This window comes from Buceros rhinoceros, unplaced genomic scaffold (assembly GCF_000710305.1).
Source record: "Buceros rhinoceros silvestris isolate BGI_N320 unplaced genomic scaffold, ASM71030v1 scaffold2805, whole genome shotgun sequence".
In the NCBI taxonomy this organism is placed as follows: Eukaryota; Metazoa; Chordata; class Aves; order Bucerotiformes; family Bucerotidae; genus Buceros; species Buceros rhinoceros.
The window spans coordinates 5,872-19,409 of NW_010413229.1; the positions used below are offsets into that span (position 1 = coordinate 5,872).

General features: G+C 46.5%; 1 protein-coding gene across 1 annotated transcript in view; it reads left to right on the top strand.

The window, feature by feature from the left end:
• The window catches only part of LOC104493874 (BCL-6 corepressor-like), a 17,283-nt gene extending 5,555 nt beyond the window's left edge, over positions 1–11,728 (top strand). Inside the window, exons 2-6 of the mRNA XM_010136636.1 lie at positions 388–554; positions 7,525–7,670; positions 8,980–9,057; positions 9,267–9,417; positions 10,606–11,728. Of these exons, the coding sequence (XP_010134938.1) occupies positions 388–554; positions 7,525–7,670; positions 8,980–9,057; positions 9,267–9,417; positions 10,606–10,900 (837 nt within the window). The 3' untranslated portion in view covers positions 10,901–11,728. The remainder of the gene's footprint in view (positions 1–387; positions 555–7,524; positions 7,671–8,979; positions 9,058–9,266; positions 9,418–10,605) is intronic.
• Positions 11,729–13,538: the final 1,810 nt, after the last annotated feature.

Sequence of the window (13,538 nt, forward strand, 5' to 3'; positions counted from 1 at the left end):
TGCTAGCTTCGTATGTGGAAGTTTTGAGAAGTGGAAAGCTGCGAGTTTTGACTGTGAAATTTGCACGTTCTCCTTCTGCCACAATTCCTGACGTTGGGGGCTGCAGGAAGGTCCCTGCGGGGCGCAGAGCTCTTGGCTCTGCTTCGCACAAGCTACTCGGCTTGTGGAAAGTCTCACGCTATGTCTGCTGAATAAACATGACTTTCAACAGTTCCCTCTTTGATTGTTCTCTTGACTGACCCATCTCAAAGTGGGTAACTTAGGTAGATTGTAGGGATTTGGGGTTTTTGCCTTTCCCTTGGCTGCCCTTTTCCTTCAAGAAGGGAAATCGCTGCATCTCTGCGGCAAGAAATAACTCGATGTATGTGTTTTTCCTCCTGTTTCCAGGAAGTGGTTCTGTATTGTCTGGAAAACAAGGTGTGTGATGTGAATCATCGTGACAACGCGGGTTACTGTGCCCTGCATGAGGCCTGTGCCAGAGGCTGGCTGAGCATCGTGCGGCATCTCCTCGAGTACGGGGCTGACGTGAACTGCAGCGCTCAGGATGGAACCAGGTTAGCAGCAACCCCGGCCCAGCATCGGGTGGTCACTACCACTGGGCAGTGGTTTCTTTGGCCGTGGTGGTGGGAGGATGCACCCTTGCCCTCTGTCTTTATGCCTCTCCTTTATCCTCCCCTTGTCCCCCCTCCCCACCCTGCATGAAACCCTCAAAGCAGGTAGTGCTGCCGCGGTCCTCCTGCACCATGTCTTCCTTGTTGCTGGTCCTTGGGCAGGAGCGTGCAGGACTTGGTGACCTTCCCTGGTTAATAAAGCGGCGGGGGCGCGCTTCTGTTGTGATTGGAGTTCAGCATAAATTTTTTTCTTCTGGGAATTTTAATAAGTTGTGCTTTATTTTTACTTAAAGAGTTTGTGAAGCTGCCAGCTGCAGGGCAAGAAGGAGCGATACTCGAGCAGCAGCTCTGCTTGTGTGCGCTCCAGGTCCTTTGAGCTGTGCCAAAAGAGTGGGCTTTGCCTTGTTAGCAGGGTTGCTTTTAAAAGCACTTCAGGCTTTTGCGGCTGTTGGGTGTGTGAGTCCTATATGTGTTATATAAAAACTTTGTTTTGCTGAACTGTTAAACTATCTGCTCATTTGATATTTTCGATCCTGTTTTTTTTTCTTTTAATCCCGAATTAGCCTTTTTTAGTTTCCTTCACAGAATAGTAGGGGTGCTTAGTTCTTATGCTTGCAGAATAGATAAGCGAGCTTTTCTTTTTTGCTCTGTGGAGATAGAAATGCTGCTCTGCACCTTTTTAAAGCTTTTTGTGCATCTCCTAAAGGACCTCTTTGACCACCTCTGCGCCGCTGACCCTGGGGTAACTCGTCCTCAGCATATGCAGAAAATTACCCAGTGTATGCATTTTGGGATCCAGTTTATGCATTTTGGGGGCAGGTCGCTTTGTGTTCTGCGAAGCTCCTGCAGCTTGTTATCTTAAATGGTTTATCGAATTCACGATCACCATCCAAATAGCCAGGGAGGTAAAATTAGCATAACTAAGAGTCTGCCTCTTTTGTTTCTAAGCTCTTTATTTATTAGCTTGGGAAGGGAGGAGTCAGGAAAACAAAAGTCCCAAGAGGGCCGGTGAGGATGGTTCATGATGGTCAGTCGTTACCGGCCCATCACGGCCCAAAGGAGACGTTTCTGGAGAAACATTGAAACTCTGGCTGGATTGTCAGTCTCCACCTCCCACTTCTTTGTAAGAAGTCTTAGCCCTCTAGGTTGAGAAGCAGCCCCCTATTTTCTGCTGTCTCCACTTATAATACGTGACCTATGCAACAGTGGCAAGTTGCTACAAAAATAATCCAAAATTCTTTTTGTTTCACTTTCTGGAATAACCTATATAGAAAATTAACCCCGATAAGTTTCTGACCAGTCTTGATGACCCAGCGGTTTAGAGTCCACCTTTGATTTTGATTCACGGATGGAACTGATTTTCAAGAAAGAAACTGCTTGTGTACCCTGAAAAGTTGTTACGGGGAGAATGCATTTTAGAGTTGAACATAGTAATGATCTCATCATAGACAGTAATGTCAGAGCTCAGCTTGCAGTTCCCTTTCTTTTCTGACGGCAGACTTATTTTTTGTTTGAAAAGCTGCCCAACCGACAGTGTGAATCCAAACCACGTCTAATATACGGATGAAAGATGGTCTAGCTGCCCTCAGTTGGGCAGGACAGAGAACAGAAGCTTCTGTAAGGAACTTCTGTTCGGTGTTATCCACTGCCTTTTGGTGGGGCCAGACTTCTCTGTGTCTGTGGAGTAAATCATGACATGCGTTAAGACAAATTCCATGAAGCCTCAATGAGTTTTTCTGCTTTAACTCTTAGGAGGAAAGTAGTGTCAGTCTTTCTCAGCTGCGTTGCTTTCTAAATTCAAATTCCTGAACACATTCACCCAACCTACCATCAAAGACTTCCCTCTAGCCCTCCCCTGCTTTTTTAACTAACTACACTAAATATGCCTTAATGCTGCCTCAGCCACCTCACAAACCCACTATCCAAAGATATTTTTGGTCGTGCTGGAAGCTCTCTCGAGTCTCCAGACCATAACAGTAGATGTGTTTAGTTCTGTTCCGCCAGTTAACGTAAATCTGCGCAGAGGAGTGATGTAACTGCGTATGCAGCGTTTGCTGGTGTAACAGCCTGGGGTGTCAGTTGGATCCCAGCTGCCTGAAGCTTCGGTCTGCGTTACTTGCTGCCTCCCACCTCTGTGGTCAGCTTTTTAAAGAACACTCTGGAAAGTTATGACAAGTGTGGATATGGCTTCAGACTGAACAAAATGTCCATGTGAATGGGAAGGATGAAGGAAAATTCTGCAGATTCCATGCGTCTCTCCTTTCAGTCCTGTCTGAAGTGCTGCAGATGCTCCATCAATATGGTGCTTTTGCTTGCGTGTGTTTAAGTTTTGAAAGTGAAGCAAAGACCTGAGCCTCTTTGTTTGGTGTTGCCTTTTATGTACCTATACAACCAGTCTATCCCGAATTCAGTAGACAAGGTTTTTCAGCCTCCCAGTTCCTGAATTTTGGTGAAACCAAACGGAGCATCGGACTGAAGTGGCAGGGCAAGGAGGTGGTGGGGTTTGGGGGTTTAGGTGTGGTGGAGCCCTTCCCTTCCCTTCACTCTCAGCTCAGCACTGGGGCTCTGCCTGCACAGCTGCCGCTGCCTGTCCCGCTGTCTGCCCCATTCGCAGCACATCTGGCGGGGCTGAATACAGCAGCCTGTGGTGTTTTTCCCCTGAAACTCTGTGCTGATCATGGATCTCCGAATGCAGCGCCTGCAGACCCTGAATACACAAGTACTGTGCTGCTGAATTAGTGGCTCATCAAAGATTATTGTAGAACGGGGTGAGACCTGTCTCAGAGGTGCCACAGTCACTAAGGGCTCTTAATCGTCTTACCTATAAATAATAATAGACCGTGCTTAAGAGGTGAGTGCTTTCCTTCCCTGACAGGACCCCGGTAAGTGCGATAGCTTAACAAGGGGCGTTAGACGACCAGCGCCTGAAATCAGCAGAGATGTTTGTCGGTGTATTTGGCCTTATTTCCTTGGTCTCCTCCTCTTACCTCCCGCAGCATGCCCTAGCTGAACCGGCGCTGCTTCAAAAACAAAGCCGCACGCCAAAAACAAAGCCGCACGCCAAAAACGCAGGCATCTCCTGCCTGTTACCGAGGCCTCTCTCATTACTTCAGAGTTCGCTCGCTAGATTCTCTCTCCACAGCCAGTTTTGCTCTATCCTTCTCGCTGGCGGCTGATGAGCTCAGCCTTTTTTATTTTTTCCCTGGGAGGACCATGCCAAGATGGCTCTCTTCCTGCCTCCTTTCAGCTGGTCTTGGCAGAGCCATACCCTCCAGCAGCTAATTGCGTTAAAGAAGAGGCAGCCGGCGTAGCTGCCCTCCTCCAACTTGTGCCTTGTCTCTTCTGTGGGGCAGCGTTGCGTAATAGAGTAGATGGAAGTAAAAATAAAACGCCGAGATATGGTATTGCTCGGTGAGTTACGAGATCTCTTATTGCAGCGAGGAAAACTCTGATGGTGCCTGAAAGGCTGAGAGCAAACCCTGACTGGTCTAAATAGTTTATAATTTTGGTGGTGGAATGATAAACCCCCAGTGAAATTTTTTCCTAACTCTAGTAGCGGTAAAAATAGTAGGAAGTATTCGACAGCACACAAGAGAGGGTTGAGCTGTGTGTCTCCTGTAGCAGACTGCAGCTCTCGAATGTCCCCATATTCTTCTGGGGCCTTTTGAAGGGTTTATTTTAGAAACGAGCTGTACTACCGTTAACTGTACCGTTAGGGATAGAGTGTGTTTATTTCCACGATGCTCAGGGCGGGAGAGATTATATGGGCAAAGCAGCCCAGGAGAGGACGCCCAGGGATCTTTTTTTCACATCTGAAAAAGTTGCCGACTACAGTAGTCACTCTTGCATCCTACAAAGAGGATGGTTAAACTCTGCCAAGACTGAAAAATACTCCCTCCTCTGCCTGCCCTGGTGGGAGAAGCAAACGGGTAGCTGTGCCTTTGCATGGTCCCGCTTGTGAGCTTGCCAAGAAGCTATGCTAGCCAGTATAAGAATCTGTCAGCACTCTGTTATTGCCTTTTTTCCCTGCCTTATCTATGGGGAATCGCTTTTTTTCCCCTCCCTGCCAGTGTTTTCTTTCCTTCCTTCACTTCCCTCTATTTATTGTTCTTCCTCCTCTTGCACAGCTTTACGGCACCTTTCCTTCCCCTTGCCTCTCGTAAGTTCCCTCTTAAGCCCAGGGCAGCCTCTCTGTGCTCCTGCAAGCGACAAAGACAGGTCTCCCACCCTGCTGCTTGTCCTGCTAGCTGCCCTGTGGCTTCTGTCTGCACCACTGCACTGGGCTGGGTGACCTGCCGAAAGGGCGAGGGGGTCCCATCCTGGGGTTACAGCCCACGCGCTGCAATTTTTCATTCCCAGGCAATGCCCAGGCGCCTTTTAATAAACTCGTCCGGGTGTCGTTAAATCGATTGAAACACTGGGCGGTGATTTAGATGCTGTTTTTAATAAGTTAAGGGATCATCTTGAATTCATTACTGCTTCAAAAGCCACTTAGGTAAGTCAGGTTGAAAAAACCAAACAAGAAAACCCACAAACCAATAAACCCACAACACTCTCCACCCCCCACCCCAACCCCAGAAAATCCCAATTTTAAAACAAAGTGGAAAACAGTTCAAAATTAAAGACTCCAGTAGAATGAGGGAATGGGGGAGAAAAAGCATCCCCAGCATTTGGCGGCAGCCGTAACTCTCATCTGTTCCTGGTGCCTGTTGCCAGACTGGCAGCGGGGGATGCTTCATGCCCAGTGGAGGTCAGGAGGGTTTGCAGCAAGCCTGACCTTTCCTGCTGTAGATGCTCAGCGCGTTGTGACCCGACAGCTCAGGCTCAGATCCTTGCTGACAGCCAGAAACACCCGATACTTCTTCAGCCTCCGTGTCAGCACCCCTGTTATTTGTTACCCCTTGTGTTGTGTCGCCTGGGATGCTTAGCGCCGTCCAGATCCTGGGCTGTGCTGGGTGCTGCGTAGGCAGGCGATGCTGTGACAGTCCCTGTGCGGAAGGACTGACTCAGTAGGTGGAGGTGGGAGGCTGAGGCTTACAGGGGACTCTGGGAATGCTGCTTTCTCCAGCACTGTCTGTTTCAAGCGTGTCAGATTGTTTCAGTGTTACATTAGAGTTCCCTGAGAAATTGAGAAGGGATATCCCGACCCTTTGCAAGTGATCCTCATGGTCCTCTCCATTCTTAAAATTTGAAAGCCGTTTTCCAAGCAGCGGGACATTGGGCTTTGAAGGTTTGCGTGAGTTGCGCTCTCTGGTGCTGAGTGTCTGAGGGGCAGCACGAGCTGGATTGAGGGCTGTGTTCAGCAGCTTGAGGATCACCTGCTTGTTTGCTGTGTTGGTGGCCTGAGGTGTGCAGGAGGCAGGCAGCATGGAATAAGCCCTCTCTCCATATGGAATGAGCTGCAAACTCTCCAAGTGCAGCTCCTCATGTCAATATAGCATGCATATGCCAAAACCAGAACTGCATACAGCATTCCAGCACGATGGGGGCAAGTGAGAGTGCTTCCCGTGGGACAGATGTTAATCACCCTAAGTCACAGCTGACTGGAAAGTACCAGGAGTAAACACACCTGGAACATACTTCTTTTGGAGATGGGTCAGAGTCCCTCTCCTACCAGCAGTGCTACGTAGGAAAACAGTGGTGTACTTTACTCTTCTGACTGGTTTTATCTGTCTCTCCTTTGCCCTGAGCTCATGTGGATGCCAGCCCATACCAAAGCGATGGTGATGTAGAGGAGGCATTGCTTCATGTGGCAGGAGTGGTGGGATGTGGCCTTCTTGCAGAGGGAGTTTAAGCCGTGATTGTTAGTCGAGCGTTGTTTGGCATATTGGCAGATGGAGTTGAGGGGTTTGCTTGTCTCTGCTTCCAGATGACTTCTTGTAGCGCCATGCTGAAAGCTTTCCAGGAAGGCAGAACGTGATCCTGGTTAAAGTCCTTCCTTACTTCTCTTGCCTTTTAATAAATCCGTTTGAGAGCTTGAAAACCTTGTTGGGGGGGCAGCGGTGTTGACAGCCTAAAGGAGGAGGTGTGTAGAGTTGAGCTGAACTGCCATGATCACTGGCACTTCATCTGCTCATCGCCGTCTAAGAGAGAGATGGAGTTTTAACACATCTTCATTAGTCTGAAGGGTAATACGTTCTACTTCCAGACAACTTACCCGTTACGTATAATCAATTTTAAATGTAAAAGTTAATGCAATTTATAATTAGGGATAAGGAATTCTAAACCTGGAATTGCAGGCATGTCTATTAATGAATAATCCTTCTGTGAGCTCACAAAATCTGTGTCTGAGCTTGTATAGATTGTTCATGCTGCGTGAAATGTGTTAACTTTTGGGTGGACTAAACTTAAAATAACATGTTTTCTTATTCTCCGAGTAGAAGGGTTGAATTGTGCTGCAAATATCTTTGCAAGTACTATTTAACGAGGACAGAGCGCGGAAGTTTAATTCCCAGCAAATTTTCGTAACTTATTTCTGTGTACATTATTTAGGAGCTTTGGGTAACTGATTTCCGTGCTTGCCCAGGGGCAGGCTGGATGAGCCCTTGCTCCACAACAAGCTGTTAAATTGGCAGAGATTTGGAATGCTAGAGTGACTTGCAGCAAAATTACGTTTGTGAGGCTTCGTGCAGACTCCTGCTTTCTGTTAACAGCGGTGTAATTATTTTACTGGCCCTCAAAATATTCGCGGCAACGAAGAGATGTAACGGAAATATCAGCCCTGAGCAGTCTGACTGCGAAAAGACAAGAGGAGAAGGGATGATATGCAAGTAAAACTGACAATAAGATGATTGGCAGGTGTATTAATAGTGCTATTTGCTATAAATAACTTTGATCTGAAGTCAAAAGTTTCTTGTCAAAGACATTTGCATAATATTATTGAGTCAAAATGATCTTTTCCGTTTCCCCGTAGACCAATCCACGATGCGGTCGAAAATGATCACTTGGAAATTGTCCGCCTGTTACTGTCTTACGGTGCTGATCCAACGCTTGCGACCTACTCTGGGAGGACCATCGTGAAAATGACCCACAGTGAGCTCATGGAGACCTTCCTCACAGGTGTGTGACCACCTTGCCTGGGGCTTTGCTGGGTGTGGCAAATGGGACCGGTCCCCGGTCCCCTCAGAGCCCCTGCTGCCTGCTGGGGTGGCTCCAAGTCAGGAAGTGTTAGGGTAGGCTAAAATGACCCACAGTGAGCTCATGGAGACCTTCCTCACAGGTGTGTGACCACCTTGCCTGGGGCTTTGCTGGGTGTGGCAAATGGGACCGGTCCCGGTCCCCTCAGAGCCCCTGCTGCCCTTCCTAAGCCAGGAAGCGTTAGGGTAGGCTGCAGGAGCTCCCTCTCTGCCTTCAAAAGCTCCAGGCTGCTGGTGGGAAACGTAGCCACGCATGGGGGCTCCTTCTAATTGAAACTTTTAATAAGTCATAAGGATTATGCCACTATCAGATTTGATAGGTAGGTGGGAGGTCAGCAGGCTGTTTCAGTGCCTTCCGTTTTCTGTTTGAAATGAAAATAAGAAGCTTGCCAAATCTAATAGCTGTTCGTTAAACACTATCCTGTGGTCTTGCCCTTTATCTTCCTAGTACTTGTGTTTTTGCAGGTTCTGCCTCATTTTGTATCTGAAATGCTGTAAAACTATGTTAAAGGCTCTTGGCTTTAAACATGTCCATGTTCTAACATGGTTTTAGTTTTTTTTTTCTGTTGGTTTTGGATAAAGACACTTTTATTCCCTAATAACTTACCTCTGAAAATGTTTACAATGTTCACAATCAGTGAGTTTAAACACTCGTCCACTTACCTGTTTAAATGGTGCAGTGTAGAAGGGTGCATCAGGACTCCAGTAAAGTCCAGTATCTTCGACTTCTTAACTTCTTGAATCCCAGTATCTTTTTCAGCTAGCAAATCTCCCAAATCATGGCTGTAGAAAATAATTAAATCTTCTGAATGTATCTGTGTGGAAGAACCTTTTCCATCAGTTTATTTGGGGCCACTGTTTCACCCCCAAGTTGGTGTCCAGAGTAACTGGGTGGGCTAAAAAGCGTGGCACATCCTGTCTTTCACAAAAATAAAATGATGCTCTCAGTTTCTGAAGCTTAAAGTTGGGTCTGTCCCTGTTAGACCTTGGGTGGTTATTTGATATGTCGGGGCATTACTTGATACCATGGGAGAAAGGATGAAGGAGAAGATCAAATTCCAGGAATATGTGTACGAACGGTGTGCATATGCTGTTTGTGGCACGTGCGTCAGGAATACGGTGTGGGGCTTTTTTGATGGAAGGTGTGGAGCGTGCACAGTGAGACTGTGTGACACACTTGCCAGCTTTTCGTTCTCATCGGTATGTTTTTGTTGTTGTTTTTTCCTCTCCAGAGTATTTAACTGACCTGCAAGGTCGAAGTGTTGATGACCCTGGCTTGTACTGGGATTTCTACGGCAGCTCTGTGTGTGGTGAGCAAATGTTACCCTTTATTTCTTTGTATGCAGGGACTTTCAAAACATGCAGCACGTGGGGGTGGGGGCTGTTTTGTTTTTGTGGTGGAGGAAGCTAGGAAGGAAGCAAACTGATTTTATTTACAGATCACGTTATTGGAAGAAAAAGCAAGACCTGCAACATTCTCTTCAGTGCTGACTTGGCACCTTTATTCAATTTTATTTAGATCCGAAAGATGAATCTGGATTTGACATCTTGGCAAATCCTCCCGGCCCAGGTGATGAAGATAAAGACGGCTTTAGTGATGTGTTTGAATTTGAATTTTCGGATGAGCCTCCCTTGCCGTGTTACAACATTCAAGTGTGTCTCTCTCAGGGGTAAGAACGAATAGAGGGTTTGAGGTAAAAATAGCTGAGGTGATCCGCTTGGGGTGGCAGCAGTTTGTGTCCGTGGGGAAATGTGTTTGCATATATCGAACATAGGTGAGGGCGCAATACTGAAACTGCCAGGCTTTTTAGAAATAAGCTGATAGGAGGTGAGGCGGGGGAAAGGCTGACTTGTTGGGGCTGTGTTTTGAATGCTGTAGTCCCGAGCTGAATGATGTTTGAACACAGATTCCTTCCCTCACCCCAGGCAGGCATCTTGGTATAACATCCCAAAATAGAAGTGCTTCTAGCACTGCAATTTGGATATCATGTTTGCAGGGTGTTCTTAATTGTGTTTAATGGGCTTTTCTGTTTTGCTGAGTGGACACACTTCTGTGGTCGATGAAGTGACACTGTTGCTGCTGTTCTAGACTTTGCAGCAAAACTGGTTTAAAGCCCTGAACCATATCAAACAGATAAACATCTTGCACAAGGTACTATAATACTTAATAATAAATAAACTCGTGGAAAATTTTGTCATGTTGTATTTGAGATATAAATTAGCTTCATAAAGAGCTACTGTTTGTCATTGCACCACTTTTGACGACAGCCGGGGGAAAATAGTTTTAAATACTAATCATGCGGGAGCGTGGGTTTTAGTATGTTTCTGTTATTTGAGTGATGGATATAACAGAAGTTCTCTGGAGTGGACGAGTATAAAGATTGAATTAAATATTGTATTCTTGGTCTGGGAAAAACCCCTCCGTTGATTCGTATTTAATACTGGCATCTCTGGAAGTCAGAGATGCTGAAATTTCTGATTATAAGTCTAGGCCATTTTCTATCTTGCTAAATGCGAGCTGGTCCCAGCCAGGTGAACCTGCAGCGGTGTGAGCGGCCATCGGGATGGCTGCTGACCCACGTGTGCGCTCACGAGCCCTGGGTTTGTAGGCTCGCACAGTGCCCTGTGTGCCTGGTTCCCCTCCGTCCCCAAAGCTGCGGGCAGCAGCACTGTGACTACATACGTGCACACCTGCACCTCTCGTATGTTCAAGCCTCTGGGCAATGGCCTTCATTTCAGGGGGGTTGTTTGTGCCAGTGCGGTCGGGGAGAGTTTGTCGCACAGCGATACGGTGAAGAGTTGAGAAGCCTGTGACACAGTACTGGGTATTGGAGCCTCTGTCTTCTTTGTTTCCACAGACCACGAAACTGGCTTTTGCTCTCGGACGTGGTGAAGAGGCTAAAAATGTCATCTCGCATCTTCCGCTGCAACTTCCCCAATCTGGAAGTCGTCACCATTACGGAGGCAGAGTTTTATAAACAGACTTCCCTCAGCCAGTTGTTCTCTTGCGCTACGGACCTTGAAGCTTTTAACCCAGAGAGCAAAGAGCTGTTGGACTTGGTAGAGTTTACAAGCGAACTCAAGACTTTGCTCGGCTCCTCGCTTCACTGGTTGCATCCGCACGAGGACCCTCCCTTCGACATCCTCTGGTGAACCATCAGGCCGTTTAATGTACAGTGCTCTATACAGTTACTTCTTTATGTATATGTGTTCAAAAGCAATTGTTTCTGTAAAGAAAGGACACTATTAAATATGAAAATATCTTTCCTTTATATAAGAGATCTGAATTCCAGTTGGATGGATTTTGGAAGACTTTTTTTTTAACTTCAATCAGTTTTTACAAAATTGTTATATAGTGTTTCTTTAAATGCACACAGGCTTTGGGATAAGTTTGTTATTACTTGGAACACATTTTTTTTTTTAAGAACACACCCACACTTTGACTTTGTTTCATACAAAGCACTGATTACACAGAACATACTTTTTCTAGGTGATGTGATCAAAGTCGTGTGGCTTGTTTGGGAGATAGAATTCGGTAAGGCACTTGGTGATATTATTTTTGTTTTTTTGTTTACAGAATTACCTGCTTTGGCCAGGTAAGCACTATTGAATATAATTCAATAGTTTGTAATATAAATTAAACCATATCCATACGCATCAACTAATTGTAAGAACTTTTATATCCTAATTTAAAAGCTGTGAAATTTAGTTTTCACACATCAGACCGGATTGTTTATATATGTTTAAACATTTTATGCTCTTTATTTAAAGAAGACTTTGAACTATTTTTTCTGTACCTTGTAAAATATTGAAAAACTAACATATGTTGAAGTTGCTTGAAACTGTACATAAACTAAATTTTCTGAATTGTGTGTTTATGTTTGAGATCTGTGTTTTAACTTTGTAAGTAAATCTCCTGCCTTTGTATTTATATTTTACAAAAATTTTCTTAAAGGCAATAAAACTGTTGAGAAATGAGGAGGCTAAAGTGACTCCTACTAATTCCCTGCCTGGTTGCGAAATGAGCTCCGGCTCGTTAATGTTTATGAAAGGAGGCTTCGCGTGCGCTTCCTGAAGCGGAGCAGAGCGGGCACAGGTAGGGCGAGCAGCTGGTGGAATCTGAGGTGGAATCTGCATCGGCTTTCTAATTCCAAGGTTACAAGAAGACATCTGGCGGGTGCCTTTAGTGGGACAGAGGTTTAAAAGCAGTGTTTGTAATACTTTCTGCATCGCCTTTTCGTTGAAGAATTGTGAATAGATCCAATTACTTTCCCTCCTTTGTCACCGTTTTAAGTTGAATTGACTGAATCATCTTTTCAGTGGTGACTGGCGAGCGGAGGAAAACAGTACCAGGGTATATGCTTAAGTTTTAATGTGGAGCATTAAAGCTGTGAGCGTGCTTTTGGGAGGATGGAAAGGGGCAGTGACCAGAACATCACTCTTACACAGATATCGGGAACTTGCATCCGAGAGACTGGGATCCCTGGGCTTGGGCAGGCCCTCTCTTAAGGGTCTGGGTCTGCCCTTCCCCTTGTGGAAGGGAGTTCTGGCTGTGAACCCAAACTCTTCAGTTTTGCTTTGGGGCTGGTTTTAGCAGTAGTATGTCCTGTGACGACCAGGCACTTCAGCTGATATGTTTATATTGTGCTGCTCTTCTGATGAGAGCCAGGACACTCACCAAAAGGGTCTCCAGCAGAGCTCCTGGTCCATCTGAGAAATGGATCTGGGAAAAAATTTCTCCGTCTGGAGCATTGAGGCTCAGAGTTTTTGATTAGTGGACAGTGTACTGCAGCTTAGATCTTTGCTCTTGGTGGAGCTTAAGAAAGGGTCCAAGTGACCCTAATCCTGCAGGTAAGGGAGAATGACGCTCTGCTCCTGAAGGTGTCCCAGAGGGAAAGACCCAGAGCTGATGCCCCTCGTGGTGTGTTGCCATTGAGTCTTTTGCCAGACGTTTGTACTGTCTGGCTTACAGTGGGGCTTCTGGGGCTAAGGTGGTTTTGTGGCTGAGCCAAGAGGTGAGAGAGGGGTCTGACAGATGTCTGCTGCTGGCATGAAGTCCCATTTCTGCACAGAACAGGGAATTTTTGGTCCTAATACAACCACCGACATCTTTCTCCAGATTTTGGATAAGGTTGATGATAGTCTCTCGAGTACAATTTACACGCACACCCTGAGTTTTCTTTTAAGCCAGCCTCCGGCTTTGCAACGAACTGAAACACAGACATCCCTACTGTCCAGTGCCAGCTGCTTTTACCCCCTTATTTTCCCAGCAAGCAGAGGTGGGCCAAAAAACCTTAAAAGCAAGGGAGAATGTTACAAGCAATTGTTACAGACACGCTTATCTGGTCAGCTTGGATGGTTTGAGCTGAGCATAAATCAGCTTTGTATCACTTCCAGGGGTGCACGGCAGACACCTCATCACTCGCTGTGCCCTGCAGGCAAACAGCAGACTGACGTGGCTTCCTGTTTTGGCCAGCTGCTCCTCAAATGATCTGGAGCACGTGCTGGCCAAACGTTTCCGCATAGTCAGCTTTACACTATCTGCCCCGAGTGCAGTTGGGCCTTCTCCGTGCTGGCGCTTGCATCCGTGCCCAAATACAGGAACGGCTTCACGCTGTTGTAACGCCAGCACGTGCCTGGCCTGGGGCCCCTCTGCGCTCTGAAAACCAGGGCAGGGCACACCCGATCACAGTGCTGTCCCTTGGCGTAGTGCAACCGTTTTATCTTCTAGGGTGTACTTTTTGAAAGTGATTTTGCTGTATGAGGGTGCTTGAGAGAGCGTGGAGGGTTC